The sequence below is a fragment of the Neophocaena asiaeorientalis genome, unplaced genomic scaffold (genome assembly GCF_003031525.2).
Source record: "Neophocaena asiaeorientalis asiaeorientalis breed wild unplaced genomic scaffold, Neophocaena_asiaeorientalis_V1.1 scaffold376, whole genome shotgun sequence".
NCBI classification, from domain to species: domain Eukaryota; kingdom Metazoa; phylum Chordata; class Mammalia; order Artiodactyla; family Phocoenidae; genus Neophocaena; species Neophocaena asiaeorientalis.
Window position 1 is genome coordinate 386,459 of NW_020174368.1, and position 16,769 is coordinate 403,227.

The 16,769-nt window shown below is 38.6% G+C and overlaps 1 protein-coding gene across 1 annotated transcript in view; it reads left to right on the forward strand.

The window, feature by feature from the left end:
• Nucleotides 1-16,769, forward strand: part of MRPS27 (mitochondrial ribosomal protein S27) — an 89,863-nt gene that overhangs the window by 15,922 nt on the left and 57,172 nt on the right. Inside the window, exons 3-4 of the mRNA XM_024756160.1 lie at nucleotides 2,929-2,999; nucleotides 5,048-5,106. Coding sequence (XP_024611928.1) covers nucleotides 2,929-2,999; nucleotides 5,048-5,106 — 130 coding nt within the window. The remainder of the gene's footprint in view (nucleotides 1-2,928; nucleotides 3,000-5,047; nucleotides 5,107-16,769) is intronic.

Genomic DNA, 16,769 nt, shown 5'->3' on the forward strand with positions numbered 1-16,769 from the left:
TTTTGAGGCCCCAGCCGATTTTACATGACTGAAGATATCTTGGTGTAGAAGATTAAAATGGAATCTTGACTTATCACGCTACAGAAGCCCGCTCAGTCCATTGTTTTGTTATATGCTGTGTACTATATGAAACCCATGAGGAAATGGAGGTCATTTTAATTAGGCCAGTAGATCCTGATCCTGCATTTTTTAGTTAAAATTTAAATTTTGAGTAAAGGGTTAGTTGATTCTTTATATTGCCTGTCATCTCAACACAAGAGCCTCTATTATGAAGAGATCATAAAGATTTGGTATCATGGGAATGCTGTTTAATATCACTCTGTGAGCAGTTAGATTTAACAATATTAATTTGCCTTAGTATAAAGAGGTTTTAGGGACTTCTTTGTATATGTGTATTTGTGTTTTAAAATTTTTAAATCACATGGTACCAACCCCTTTAAGGGGTTGTCATAAGAAAAGATAGTCATAAGATAGTCATAAGAAAAGTAATTACTTTTACATCATATCAGGTTTTAGTGGTTTTGCAAAGTTCCTTTCCCCTGGTAGCTACTGAGTCATTGAGAGCATTATCCCAGGGAAAGAAAAGAGAAAAATATCGGTTAAGTGCACAGCAATAGGTATTTAACAAATACTTGTCAATTGATTACCTGTTGCCGTTTTGCTTAATACTAATTTCTTCCACCAGGGAGTAAAAAAAACCTTGGAACTGCAGTTAGAGTTGACCCATGAACAATATGGATTTGAACTTTGTCGGTCCACTTATATGTGGATTTTTTTCCACACAGCACTACATGATGCAGTTGGTTGAATCTGCGGATGCGGAGAGCCAGCTATGGAACTTGAGCATCTGTGGATTTTGGTATCCACAGTGGGTCCTGGAACCAATCCCATGTGGACACCAAGAGATAACTGCATTTCTTTTTCCTTCCTCCCTCTCTTTCTCTCCTCTCTCACTCCCTCCCTTGCTTTATTCCTTTTATTTATTTCTTTAGATATTTATTGAGTGCCTTTTATAGAACTTTTCTAGGAACTGAGAATATATCAGTGAATTAAGTCCTTGCCTTCATGGTTTTTACTTCTAAGTGTAAAAGAGAAAAAAACAAAAAGCCAAACACAGACCAGCATATATAGGCATTTATAGATCATAGAAAATATTTTGGATTTTATTCCAAGTGTGATAGGTAGCTATTGGCTGGTTGAGAAAAGAAAATGACAGGATCTGATTTATTTTTATATATATATATATTTATATTTCAGATCTAGAGCGTATATGATTTGCTGACATATGGTTACAGAAAGTGAGAAAGAATGGGATCAGGGATGACACCTTAGTTTTTGGCCTGAGTAAGCCAGTTAACGTAGGGGCCATTTACTGAGATGGGAAAGGTTTGGAGAAAAGCAGGTTTGGAGTGGAAGGTTGGAGAATTAAGAGGACATGTAATGTTAAGAGACCTATTAGACACCCACATAGAGATGTCACCCATGTAGTTGGAAATACAAGTTTGGAGTCACAAGAAGAAGTCAGGGTAGGCATATATGTGTGGAGTCAGTAGTCTGTAGATGATGATTAAAGCTATGGGAGGGAGAGAATGAGATACCCAGAGACCGAGCAGATGGTGAAGTTGACGTGCCCTAAGTCTGAGGAGCAGACTCTTCACCATCTGCTCTCAGACTTAGGGCACGTCAACATCAAGAAGTCAAGAAGAGGAGATCCTACAAAGGAACCCAAGAAAGAGAGAAAAGAGCATTTCATGAAGAACGGAATGCTCAACTATATTAATTGTTAGTGAGAGGTGAGGTAAGATGAGGATGAAGAATTAACTACTGGATTTAACAAAGTAGAGGTGGTCTTTGGTGTCAGTAGAGTGATGGAAACCAAAATGTGATTTGAGTCAGTTCAAGGGAGGATGGAACTAAGGAAGTGGTGACAGTTGTATTGGGGATGACTCTGTTGTGGAGTCTCGCTGCTGATGGGAGCAGAGCAAAGGAGAAGTAGCTGGAGAGCGATAGGAGGTCAAAGGAAATTTTTGTCATTTTTGTTTTTTGTTTGTTTAATAAAGTTCATCCTTTGTTTAAAAAAAAATAGGAGGCAGGGTATATGGATACAGATGCTGGTAGCCTGGTAGACCTGATGGTAAGAGGATAAAGTTCCCATGATTGCTTCTGTTTTATGCTTAGGGAAATAAGACACAAAATCATGAGCTGAGAGTGAGAGTGAGCGGAGAAGGGGAAAGACACACATTTTAAGTTCTAGAAGCAATGAGAAGGTATGAAATAATTATTTTGAAGAGTATGTTGCCTGTTATTCCAGGTCTTTTTAGACTCTGAGATGGCAGTGTAATCTCAGGAATACCAAGTATTTGTATGGATGTTCTGGTAAAAGGAATCAGAATAGGAATATTTCAGGCTGAAAATCATTAATTATAAGCAGAATGCCTGGCCCCTGTGATTCGTTCAGGGAATGTATAAAAGTAATTTAATAAGTTCCAACTTAAAACATTTTTGAACAGCTAATATATTTACCTGGTTCAAAATGCAAAAGGAATAAATGTGTAAGTAATGAAGAGTTTCCTTTTCTTGCCCCCCTACCATCTTGGCCCTCCTTTGCCTGGAGTCTGTCAATAATAACACTTTCTTGTATCTCCTTCCAGAGATATTTTACTGATCCATTTTTTTAAAGCTAAATCTATGCTAGGACTTTAAAAATAATCCTTTCTTCAATCAAGTAAATACTTAAAAAATTATACTAATATTTCTCTATCCTCTTTTAATTTATATAAAAATAATTTCAAAAAAGAGCAAGAAAGAGCATCTTTTAATACTGACTTCATAATGTTGACAGCCATCTGGCAGGAGTTGTATCTGTTAGATTTTTCTTAAGAAATATGTATATTTAACAAGGTTCTTTTTTCTTCTTTGTCTTCACAGCTGATCTGGCATCTTTAATGGATAAAACATATGAGAGAAAGCTTCCTGTTAGTTCTTTAACAATATCACGGGTAAGAAAACTTAAATATAAAGCAAGAGAAAGAAGGCAAGAAAGCCACTTTATATATATGAGGCTCTGTAAATAAAGACTATCTTTCATAGGATATATTTTCCCAGAGTATGGTATGTTTTTGTAGTTGCTAATAGATATTTTATGATGAAGTAGCAAATTTCTTTGACTAAAATAAAAGGTAATAAGTTTATCAGACTCCAGTGTCAGTGATTACTGTTGTGTATCTGGTTTATTTTAATTTTTCCAGGATTTGGTATCATGATTTTTTTTTAAGTTGATATACCCTTCAAAGTGATAGTATTTACTTAATATTGGAAGTAATTTTGGTAGTTGAGAAAGTCTATAAGAGAATGGATATTAATGTTAATGTTAAACTGCTACAGAGCAATGGATGGGAGAATAATATTAGGCTAGGAGTCAGGAATTGGACTTGAGAGTAACCATTACTGATCACCTTCTATGCCAGCTGTTGTTCTAGTTTCTTAACTTACATTATCTTGCTCTTCTCATAGCGGCCGTATGAGGTAAGCATTGTTATCTCCATTTTGCATGTAAGACTCAGAATGCTTGATGACTTTCCCAAGTTCACACAGTTCATAGGTGGAAAAATTGGGCTTCAAACCCAGATCTCTGTGACATTGAAGTTCTTTTCTGTTGCCTCCCTTAAATAGATCTTATCTTGTCTTAATGAATTTGCTTTATGACATTGGTCAAGTGGGCCCCTCTCAATTTCCTCATATTCAGTATGGGGACAGTAGTATTTTCCTCATAGGGCTGATGTGACGCTAAATTGAGATCTTAGATGTGAAAACTCTTTGTAGAAATTAATGGCACCATAAAATTCAAGAGAATTAAATCTAGGAGAAGAAAAGTAGAGAAACCATCATCCTTTTTAGTCTGAGTCCTTTCTTTCTGCTCCTTGATATTTTCCTTTTAGTAGGGGAACCATTTAGCTAGGTTATAACCTAAATTTTAGAGACTTATCATTTTCATATTGGAGGGGAACTGAAAGACCACTGGTTCACCCCTTACATGATGTATAAAATCTCTGTATGCCATAATGCCTGGTGTTTGTTTAGGCAGCACTTCAGAGTTTAAAGAGCTTTCATGTACACTTGCTCGTTGGAGCCTCGTCCTCTTCAGTGCAGGTGCCTTTATTCTGTTTATGCAGATGGAGCAACTAAGTTCCAGAGGGGCTGTGCCATCTGTTTATGCCACACAGCATGCAGTCAGGAGAGCTAGTTCTCAACTTCAGGTCCTGTGTTGGAACCATATTTTATCTGCCCCTTAATGAGATTTGTAAATCAAGTCCATAAGTCCTAAAAAGGGGGAGATCCATTAAGTCTCCCCCTCTTTACTTTTCTCTCCTTCTTCCCGAGGTTTTAATTATATTCACTACATCCATTATCTCCTACTTCACCCTTTTTGCCTCTGAGTCTTTACTTTAGAGTAGAATTCCTCCTTAGAAGAGGCTTTTCTGTTTGTTTCTCTGGTTTAGAGTTGAGCACACTGAACGAGTTTGTGGTTCGAGGGGAGACTTTGCTGGTAGAAGAATCACAGGTTGACTGGTCTGTAGCAGAACCAAATCAGATAGGAAAAATGGTTATAAGGCTGAGTTCTCTAAATTTAGACTTTTCCTCTCTTGGGCCATGTTTTTTTCAGCCATCAGAGTCTTCATCCTTTCAACTATGTGTTCCCATGTATTTGGAGTTTGGAACATAGAGAAAATATCAGGGTTTAAAGTTAATGGGAAATACCAGTGACTAATTATAAATATACTAAGAGGAGCTCTCTCTTGTTCTGAGCAAGGTTAACGTTTAGTTTTTAAACAGTTTTTCTAACCAAGGTTGTTCTACATACAGAAAAAGAGAGGCCATTGTAGATTATTTGTTGGCATTAACATAGAGTGGTTTTGAGGATGGAGCCACACTACATGAACACTGTTCTAATAAAATGCGTGTTTTATTTTTAAGGTCAGTGTGTGACTTAGGCTCAATATATGGCATAATTTATATTCAACCAAAGCTTTCTTTTTTTGTCTTTTAGTTTGTGGACAACATTTCATCTCGAGAAGAGATAGACCATGCAGAGTATTACCTGTACAAGTAAGTTTTCCATTTCATTTGACTATATATTCTCTTGTTTCACATCCTTTTTTAACACAAAAGGTGCTAAGTACTGTATATAATGTTCAGCTCCTTGCTTTTTTTTTTTTTTTCTTTGCGGTATGCGGGCCTCTCACTGTTGTGGCCTCTCCCGTTGCGGAGCACAGGCTCTGGACACGCAGGCTTAGCGGCCATGGCTCACAGGCCCAGCCGCTCCGCGGCATGTGGGATCTTCCCGGACCGGGGCACGAACCTGTGCCCCTGCATTGGCAGGCGGACTCTCAACCACTGCGCCACCAGGGAAGCCCCCAACTCCTTGCTTTTTAAGTTTGTGCTTTGGAGATCTTTCCATATCAGTGTATAGAGAGATTAGACACTTTTTATAACTGTCACATTCCATACTATGAATATATTAGTTAAACCTGTTGCCTATTGTAGGGCCTTTAGGTTGTTTGTGCTCTCTTTCTGTATGATGCACAATGCAATAATTAGTAGTCTTTTACATAGGTAATTTTGCACATAGTTCTCGTAAGTATGTATATTTAATACATATGTAAATGTAATAATACACATGTATATATATATATATATACATATTTAATTTCAATAGCTGTTGCCAAATCGCTTTCCATTGGGAAATTTACATTCCCGCCAGCAGTGTAAGAAAGAGGCCTGTTTCTACAGCTTGGCCAACAGAGGTATTTTCACACTTGTGGATTTTTGTTAGTCTGATAGGAGAAAAAAATATATGTCTGTTTATCTTTTTCCTCCCTTTTTTATTTAGGTGGAAATGCACTCTTTAAGTACTATTCAGCTCCTATTTTCAATTAACACTTTTCCTACATTACTACCTTTACTTCATTCTTTCTCACAACTGGGAACAATCCCACTGACCTACAGCTACACTCTCCGCTGTGTACAAAGAAGTATGTTCAGTACAGCACCGTCTATAGCAGTAAAAACTGGAATAACCTAAAGTTCATTAAATAAAGGATTGATCAAATAAATTATGATTTATTCTTATAGTTGACTTTTCATCTATCAAATACCTGTCAAAATGATACCTTACAACTAACTTTTTTTTTTTACAACTTTTTATTGTGATTCATTATTGTGATTTTAAAAATCAGATTTATGATTTGTTCTAATTCCTAGGCTGCAAAAAAAGACTCAGGCTGAAATTTAAAATGTTTCCAGTAAACATTGTATTAGAATTTCCCATTCGATCTTTGGTTTTTTAAAAAATATTTATTTATTTATTTAGTTGCAGCAGGTGAGCTCCTTAGTTGTGGCTGGTGGACTCCTTAATTGCGGCTTGCCAGCTCCTTAGCTGCTGCAGGCAGGCTCTTTAGTTGTGATTCACCAGCTCCTTAGTTGTGCACGTGAGCTCCTTAGTTGCGGCATGCGAACTCTTAGTTGCGGCAAGCATGTGGGATCTAGTTCCCTGACCAGGGATCGAACCCGGGCCCCCTGCCCTGGGAGCGTGGAGTCTTATCCACTGTGCCACTAGGGAAGTCCCTTAACTTTGTTTTGATCAAGAGAGTTTTCAGTTATTTACATCTGGGTATATTTTTTTTAAAGCTTTCTTTATATTAGGGAAAACATATCCAATTTTCTTGCAGTGATATTGCAAACTAGTAATAAGGCTTCTTTTTTTTCTTCCTGAATTGGGTAGATTCTACCACCGTTTTGGTGTTTTCTGTTTAAATACAAATCTCAAGTAGATAAGATTCCAAACCTTAAAAAAAAAATTATTTTAAATCTAAGATTGTCTTTAACAGTGTCTGAAGTTTAAATTCTAGGTGCTGAAATCATAATTGCAAGTGCCCTCCTACCCTTCATTAAGATAAACATAAATGGATTCCTTGATGGGAGCAAGCCCTGCCTTCCTTTAGTGGTTCTTTGGCACTGTAAGGCTCCTTTGGTAGTTATTTTTGCCAGTGGTGAAAGGTGTATTTGGGCTGGCACCTTTGTTTGCTTTGTTCATGGGAAAATGCAGAAAATCGTTCCAATTTATAAATAGGAACTATTTTTTAGAATTCCATCCTGTAGGACACAGTGCTATAGTCTTAGAAGAAATATGTCCCAAATTTACTTGTAGCTCTGTAGCATATAATTGATTTCAGCAATTCAATATTCAGCATGTATTTACTGAGCACCCATTGTGTGCCCAGAATTTGTCCAAGGTGCTGGACATATAGTGGTGAATAAGTTAGACACTCTCCCTGTCTTCACGCATTAAAGTTTAACTGAGAAATTTTAAGTCCTACAGAAAGACATTCTGTGATTAATTCTTCATATCATGTCCAGTTTTGTGAGGCCTGGAGTCTTATTGAAAGCTTCATAAAATCTCCCTGTTTTTATATAGGTCATATAGAAGACTCTTGTCCATCTTAAATCTGAGGCGTTGTTTAATTTGACATTCCCCATCCTTTGCTTAATCAAAACTAGTGTTCTAACCATGACTTATCACTGTTTTATTTCCGTTTTTCTCCTCCCATTGCCAAGAAAATTAGCTCTCTTTTTCTGAGATTTATTTTTTTTTAAGAAAGAAATGTTTTTATGACTTCATGAGATTACTGTTGTATGTGTGTGAGACCAAATACAGCACAGTAAAGCTGCATCAGGTGTAGATGATGGAGGCTGGCCAGTATTCGTTCATCAGCTAAGCATCAACTCCTGCTTTCCAGACTTAGAGGATATACAAAACATAGTAGTGCCTTAGCAGAATTGCAGGTTAAGTTATGAACTCTTGGGGTTTCCCTGCTTTAATTGAAATCAAGAATGTTAATCCTGAGGACACCGAGGGCCTCTGGGATTTCCACCAGTTAGGTCTTCAGCGTTCATGGTTGCAATGCCTAACATTTCCACATACTTTAGACATCTCGGGGTAAACTTACAATCACAGGTGTAAGATATGGAAATATAGGAGCAATTCATTAATCCTGCAACTAATAGCTTCTTGCTGGCCTGCCTGGAGAATTTCTCATTCCCCAGGCAGTACTGTCTTTGAGGGGAAGGCCCACAACAGGACTTCGGCTGCCACCTCTGTCAGTGGCACAAATCTTTCCCTGCCTCAGTCTGTAGAGACCAGGCTCTGCAAGCAGAACGTAATCGCCGCATCCTCTCATCTTCTAGTGATCAGATCTCCCCAGTGATTATGTAAAGGCTGTTAGAGCCGAAGAAGTTTGGAAACCTGGGGTGATCAGTGGAGAGCTAGTTGAGCACCTGCCGTTGTCAGGTGAACAAGTAAGCAGTTCAGGGTGCTTCTGGCACATGCCAGTGTGTTATCCTCCTCTCATTCCAAGAAAGACTCTCAGCCTTTGAATCTCCTGAAGTACACAGGTTTAAAAGTTTGGGGGCATCAACATTAAAGAGTCCCAGGGATGTTTTAAGGAGAGTTAAAGAGAGGCTGCTATTTAGATAGCAGGAGGGAGAACAAATGCTCAACCATGCTTCTTTGGGCTCTGGGCTCCTCTCTGGGGGCCCACAACCTTTTGGTCAACTTCTGCCCTGCTACTTACAAATAAAAAATGGAAACACCAAGGAAAGGGAAATGATGCTTTAAACAAAAGAATAATGTGAACTAAAGATGATTAAGTCACTTAATACCAGGAACGATATAGGTTGACAATAAAGAAATTTTTTTAAAAAACCTGATAATACTCTACAACAAACCAAGAGTAAAAGTGATTACAACAGTAAAACGGCTAAATTGAAGTAAAATAAACAAAATATGAAAGCTAAGAAATAAGAGAGCAAAGCCTGCTAAGAACTGTTGGGCTGTAACAAAATAAAACATGATTAAAATAAGAGAATAAAAGAAACAAATAAAAAATAAAGCAAGATAAGAAGGACGTGAGCCAGGGACTTCATAAACTGTGTATAGATATGGCTGGGAGGTTAGGAAAATAGGCACAGGCATGCTCTTGCAGGGATACTCTCAGCAGGCTGAATAATAAATCACTTTATGAGTGGTTTGCAAACTGTCTTCCAAGAAGCCCTCGAGCTGGTTCCTCACAGGGGCCTCCGGTGCGTGGCTTGGAGAGGAATACGATGTGAGGGAGAGGCCAGACAGTCCTGCCACCAGCCCTCTGCTTCTGCTTCAGCCAGAAAAGCTGTGCCTCCAGCTTCTTTATATATCAGGGTGGTGGAGAGAATTCAGGGGATTCTGTGAACTTAGATGAGAATAAAATTGCATTTTTATTTTCACTCACCTCTCAGTATTTAGCATTGCCTTCAATTGTGAATATAGGCAACAGATCACAGTACTGTTAGCAGCATCTGTGTCTTTCTCACCAATAAAAATCATTAATTTTTTTTATATCTCATTATATTTGTTGCAGCTATCTTGACAAATTATGCTCATCACTGCTTAGAAATTGCATTTATAATTAAACTACTGCTGGCTAGTTTTGTTTCGTACATTAATGGAGAAGCACATGTGACCATATCTCAAGGATTTTTTGATGTTTTGATAATTCTATTTCACTATAATTGGTCTCCTTCGTTATCCTGTGCATTTAAAACATTATTCGAGAAGGTGCCATCAGACTGCCCGCGAGTTCATGCCACAAAAAAATGTTATAAACCTCACTGTGAAGGCCTTTTGCTTAGGCTTATTCCTGCTTCTTACCCCAGGCTTTTTGCAGTTTTCTAGTTCTTTGTTTTTCTTCTTACAAAGAAGGCTTTCTTTTATTTTAGATTAGACCTTATAGAGTAAGACAGGCATATGGTTGATACGTGTTCTGTTATCCAAATGAGAACTTAGATACAGCCAGTCTCTTGTCTCCCTACTGGAGCAGGAAGAGGTTTGGTGAAAAGTGAGATTTGGACAGGCCCTGAGATGCTGTCCATCAGGAGACTAGCGCTGGGACGGTGTTGGGTGGGAACAGCGATGCTCGATTTTGGTATCATCACCCGCCTCCGCACTCCAGCCCCGGGTTGGCAAGGGGAGAAGCCACGGTGTTCCCCCTGCAGTAGCAGCAGAGGTTTGGTGGCACAGAAGATAAAGGTAAGAGCACAGCACAGCTAATGGCAGCTAAGAGGAAGAGGCTGCTCAGTGATTGGTGAGCATGAAAAGTTGACAGCTGATTCATGCTTAACATTTGTTAAAAAGAGTTTTATACGTCCCACTTTAGTTTTAAAAGGAATTGAGCAACCAATTTTTTTTTCCTTGCCAAAGGATTGATTTCTGCTTCTTACCCACATGCCCTCTCATTGGCTTTTGAAGAAAAAAGATTTCTTACCTTTGCCTTACTATCAATTTATAGTGTTGCTAAGAATCCAGTTTGCATCTTGATTTTACTGACACAGAGACTAAGGCATGGAGATTAACTGAGCAGACCCAACATAGAGTGTGTGTGTGTGTAAGCCACTGCCTGTCCTGCGCTGAGAAAGGAAGTCATGAGGGTGAATGTGAACAGTGGAACAGTACTAGAAAGACCAAGACAGTGCTTTCCCAGTGCCAGGTAATACCGATAAGGATTTCAGATGGGGCTACAATTTATTTTTAAGAAAATTGAGGCAGGAGGAATTCCATGGAAAGTACAGTCTAGAGTGTGGTAAAGCAGGAGGAAATTAAAATTAAGGGATAATGGGGCTTCCCTGGTGGCGCAATGAGAGTCCGCCTGCCGATGCAGGGGATGCGGGTTCGTGCCCCGGTCCGGGAGGATCCCACATGCTGCGAAGCAGCTGGGCCCGTGAGCCATGGCCGCTGGGCCTGCGCGTCCGGAGCCTGTGCTCCGCAACGGGAGAGGCCACGACAGTGAGAGGCCCGCGTACTGCAAAAAAAAAAAAAAAAAAAATGAAAAAAATAATAAATTCAATTAAGGGATAAGAGGAAATCCCTTATATTTCTCATAGTCTGTGGGTTGTTGTCTGTATCCTAAGAACCATGATCTTAGCTTTTTCTCCATAATAGATCTCTTTTTGTGATCTGTCTGCTTGAGGTCAATGTTATTGTATAGTGAGTTTATCTAGAATTTTCATTTATTATTTTTTGAGAGCGTGTCTTTTCTGGACCACCTAGTCAGTAGTTCTGAGCTCAGGACTCTGCAGATTGATGTGTGCTGCCCACATGCAGACACGTGAGCCCTGAGGCAGGCTCTGTGTCTCCCTTTCAGGAGATAAAACTGCATGTCATCAGTGAAATTGTGGCATGAGTAAAAGCTGTTACTTTCATGGTTTATAACAAGCTTTAACAGTGGCTGTATTAGTATTTGATTACTGCATTAATAGAATGCAAACCCAAGCCATAAAAATTCCTTCTTCACTGAGGATGTTTGCAAATTGCATTTTTAAAGGCTTATTTAGACTTTCAAATAACTTTGGGACCATGGCAGTTAAGAGATGCATGAAATTAAACTTTCCTTTTACTGTTAGAGCATCAATAATTTGAACTGATAATTTAATCTGCAACCTAAATGGTCATTCCTAAGGATAAGTGATAGACATTTCTAATCTGTATAACATATTCTCTCTATTTTAAGAATATACATTCTTTACAAGGTAGCCTTTTGGTTGTTAGCAAAAATGTGGGGAATGCTGAATTACTTGTCACACAATAAGAAAACATTGTTGCAGAGCTCCATGAGAAGGTCTGTTTTTCTCAGAATACAGCTCTCTGTGTTGCCATGGAGAGTGGCGTGCCACCCACTAATGAGAGGAAGTTAAGGATGTGTGGCAGGCTGTGTGTTGCCAACAGAGTCATCCACACTGTACCTTGGCCTCAGGCATCTTTCATCCGTGGTTTAACCGACCTGGCAGATACCAAGTGTCCCTGGTTGGAGACGGATGGCGGGTCAGGAACAGCTGGGGCAAGGCAGATGGCAGCCTGCACGTCTCCAGGTCCCGGGTTGGCAGCCAGCCTTAAAAAGGAAGGACCAAAATAGCTTCATTTTTCAATAAGCAAAAATAACCACATGGTTCCTTAGAAGGTGAGTGCATTACCCCAGGCCTATGTTATAAGAATCCATTTCTGCCTGTAGGAAGAGGGGCAAGTGGGAGTTTACTAGGAGGGAACACTGTTCATGAGTTTAAGCAGTGATCATTTTTCTTTGAGGGCATAGAGATTGTGTTTTACAGCACTAAAATGAAATTTAAAATTTTTCTGTTAGCATACTGCCAAGTCTCATTATGTTTGAACATTATTAAGGAAAGAGCAAAGAGCCCAAGGGGGGCGGTAAATGAGTCTTAAAGCATTTTTTAGAAAAACACTTTCATACTTTAATATTGCCAAGTGCTTTATTTAGTTCTTATTTGCTAATCCTTACCACAGGCCTGGGAGAGGGGTACTGTTAATGGCTCTGCATGAGAGGATAGCAGATTGTCACGAACATCGTCCACGCCTTGCCAAAGACCCATGGAGCCTCCACTCCTTCTGACTTTGCACTTCTCTCCCGCTGGTGTTGTTATTTCAACCTGGAGCCTGGTCATAGGAGGAGTGTAGGGGTAACATTCAAGGGTGTTTTCTTGGCTATGGTTCTAACATTCCACCCAACTTGCCCAGAGTGATCTCACACCTTAGATGCTCTCGTATTCCTCTGGCGTAATGAATGGGTCCCTGAAGGCCCTTATCCTCGGAGGCCAAAGCAGTTCATGCTGCTACAGACATCTATTTATAAGTCTTTGTAGAGGCGTAAGCTTTCATTTCTTTGGGGTAAATATCTAGCAGTGGAATGGCTGGAACATATAGCAGGTATACATTCCAGAGTGGTTATACTCACTGTGGTTTTAATTTGTATTTGCCTAATAATTAATGATGTTGAGCATCTTTTCATGTGCTTATTTTCTAGCCATATAACTCCTTGGTAAAGTATCTGTTTAAATCTTCTGCCCTTTTTTCTTTTATTGAGTTGCTTGTTTTCTTATTATTGAGTTTTGAGAACTTTTTCTCTCGTAATCTTCTTTATCTTTTTATTCACTTAACAGTGTTTTTCAAAGAGCAGTTTTTATTTTTGATGGAAGTCCAGTTTGTTAATTTTTTCTTTTATGAATCATGCCTTTGGTGTCAACTGAGAAATCTTTGCTTAACCCGACACCATTTTTCTCCTATGTTTTGTTTCAGAAGTTTTATAGTTTTAGGTTTCACAGTTAGGTCTATGATCCATTTTAAGTTATTTTTTTTAATATGGTATGAGGTAAGGGTCCAAGTTAAATTTCTGATGTTAAGAATACCTAGTCGTATCAGCACCATTTGTTGAAAAGACTTTTCTTTCTGCACTGAATTACCTTTGAATCTTTGTTGAAAACCAGTTGTTTATAGACAAGTGAGTCTCTTTCTGAACTGTTTTGTTCCATTGATCTCTGTTCCATTGCCTCTCTTGATGCCAGTACTACACTATCTTTATGGCTGTAGTTTTATAATAAATCTTAAAATTAGGTAGTGTGAGTCTTCCAACTTTGTTGTTCTTTTCCAAAGTCGTTTTACCTAGTCTGGGTCCTTTGCGTTCCATATCAATTTTAGAATCACTTTGTGTGTATGTACGCACATACATGCATACATATATTATTAATAATAGAGAAAGTAGGAGCAAGATCAATTCCAGAAATATGTATTGAGTATCTAGTATATATTTAGAAATAAGATGGTAAGAAGGATCTTATAGGATATGAAGGGATATTGATTATTTGAAAGTCAGTAATCATTCTTTTTCCATTGAAGACAAATTTAAACTGTCCTGACAGAATTTCAGATTCAAGTCTGTAAGACAAATGATTCTCAGTTCTGTGTAAAAGGAAATTTCCAAAGCCAATAGAAGGTTTAAGAGAAGTATTTTTTAATTTACCAGAACTGTGGTGTGTTCAAAGGAAGGATATGAATCACTACAATCAAAAAGATTATAGGGCTTCCCTGGTGGCGCAATGGTTGAGAGTCAGCCTGCCGATGCAGGGAACACGGGTTCGTGCCCCGGTCCGGGAAGATCCCACATGCCGCGGAGCGGCTGGGCCCGTGAGCCATGGCCGCTGAGCCTGTGCTCCGCAATGGGAGAGACCGCAACAGTGAGAGGCCTGCGTACCGCAAAAAAAAAAAAAAAGATTATAAATTGGCTGGGGATAACTAGATACGTGAAACAATTCAACAGAAATCTTCGATATAATAAATAGGTAAATTGATGATATGTAACAAAATGTGTGTGTCTGAGAAAACATGCTTTGGGCAGGCTGGAAGAGGGGTTGATGTCATGATCAGCAACATTCATAAAAGAGGCAGAACTTGAGACAGCCTTGAAGATTGGATGAGTAGAAGAAATGGGAGTGAGTGTTCAAGATGCAGCAAGCAGTATAGGGGGGATTAATAGAGTGAGGTGAGATCTGACCTTATGGGGATTGACGGGCCTACCAGGGAGTCGTGGGAAATAAGGTGGGCAGATTACAGAGGGAATAGAAAGCTGGCAGCATCACGCGTTGCTAGTAGATATATATATATATATATATATATATATAGTGGTACAACTTCTGTAGAGAGAACTTTGGCAACATCTATCAAAATTATGAATGCATATACCCTTTGACCCAATAATTTCACCTCTAGGAACTTCTGACGCACAGCATACATGTGAAATAATATCCATTACAAAAAGATTATGTCCGTCAAGGCCTGCAGATACTAGTTATTAAAAAAAAATTTTCTTAAAGATCCTTAAGATTGTTAGTCATCAGTAGATTCTTGAGAAATGTATATCATAAACTTGTTACAGGAAGGTTAATAGAGTAAGTTTTGGATTGAAAGAGGTAAGTGTGGGAGGGAAATTTATTATCTATACTTAAGGTGATAAAAGGCCCGTCCTGTGGTGGAAATGAAGAAAGAAATATTTTGCACATAGGAAGGAAAAATCAATCAACAGGATTAGTGACAGGTTGAATATAAAGCTAGAAAACAAGGAAGGTCAAAAATGAACTGAAAATTGAACCTCAGTTAATGAGGCTGGTCTACTTTAATAGAAGTATTGAATTGGAAGCAGATTTAGAAGACAGCAAGGCAGTGTGTTTTTCTTGCCTTTTCATTGTACGTATACATATTTCTAAGTTTGCTGCATCACGTCTTATGCCTACAGACCACATTTGGATTATTTGAGAGGAACTGGCCACAGAGCTTTGGAGAAAGAACAACTGCCAAAACATACTTACATTAGGGTCTACCTGGTGTCCTGGTACAAGTTGGGAACTTTTAGACTAGGTGATCTCTGAAGCCCTGAAGTCCTGCTAACTTTCAGAATCTGAAATTAAGACCTAGGAAGACTAAGCAATTTCCAAGTGACAAGTCCAAGCTCTAGTTGTGGATGAAGGCCTGACTTGAAGTTCAGAGGGTCATCAGCTAGACCAGTGTGTCTCTTTGTGCCAGTTCTTTTTCCTGAGGCAGTCTAGGTAGTAAACCAGCATACTCAGTGAATATTTAAATACCTCCTAACCAAGTGACATGAAATTAATTAAACCATAGAAAAACCTAGCAAATACAGAGGTTCACCAGTTGAAAATACATAGTCATGGGGGAAAAAAAAAGAGCCGAAAAGACTCTGAAGGAATCAGGATGGGAGGAAAGAGTCAGGTGACCTGTGTTTTCAGGACCGGTTTAGTTCCCACTTTGATCTGTAAATTGGAACCAGTTAATGAACTATCTGGACATCAGCTTCCTAGACAAGCAGCTGATCTTGGATGCCTCTCAAGGCACCTTACATATCTGAAATCTGTTTCTCAGTCTCACTGATATAGAAGCTAGACTTTATCACCAGGAGCTTCAGACTTTGAAAGCATGAGGTTCTGGTCTTTGTTTAGTTTCTCACTCAGAGCCTTATTTATTTAAATAGTAGAATTGAAGTTCAGCCACCTTAACCATGAATATCAAAATAACAACTAGCAGATGTAAAATTAAACAACAGAAAAAATAGGGGATCACTCATTCTCTTCTGGATTTGAGGGGCAGGCTTCTTCATTTACTGTCTTACTTATAAGTACCTTTAGCAAATTTCTTGGTATGAGAGTAGGGTATTCACTCTTGTTTTCCAGGGAACTAATTTCTGTACCATACATATTTGACATTTACCTATGATCTTTATCTGAAAGGCCCACAAAACATGTATTTTTGATGCCTTGCATGTACATGGGATTTAGAAGGAGAGGGCTAAAGTTGATCTATTCTAATAGCTGCAGAACCCTTTGCGGATTAAACCTAAAAACTCCAATAGTTCCTATAAAAAGATATATCCCAAATTGTTTTTTCCACAGTACAGAGTCCTTTGATCCAAAACTTTTTTTACTGGTTATTTTCATAACTGTGAAGTCATAACCATGGTACAAGGAATTATAGCTATAGGGCAGAGAGAAAGTATAACTGAATATATTATATTTATTAAAGAGACTTTGGTAGGGTTTTGTATTGAGGAGGTTTGATTTGAAGATAATTAAGAGATCTTTTCAGGAGCTGGTACAATATTTAAGGGAGAGATGAGTAGATAAACAAAAGCTTCAGGAAGAGATTTGTGGGAACAGAGGTTTCAGTTGATTGCATCATGACTTTTGAGGCCAGTGGCAGATAAATTCCTGAGTATTTCCAGATGTCATGGGTCTAGGCAAGAGGACATTTGAGGAGCTAGAAGTATTTAATGTGAATTCTCTTTAGTGGCCTTGGCTGCTGTCATTTCCATGCCAGATTTCCTGTTATG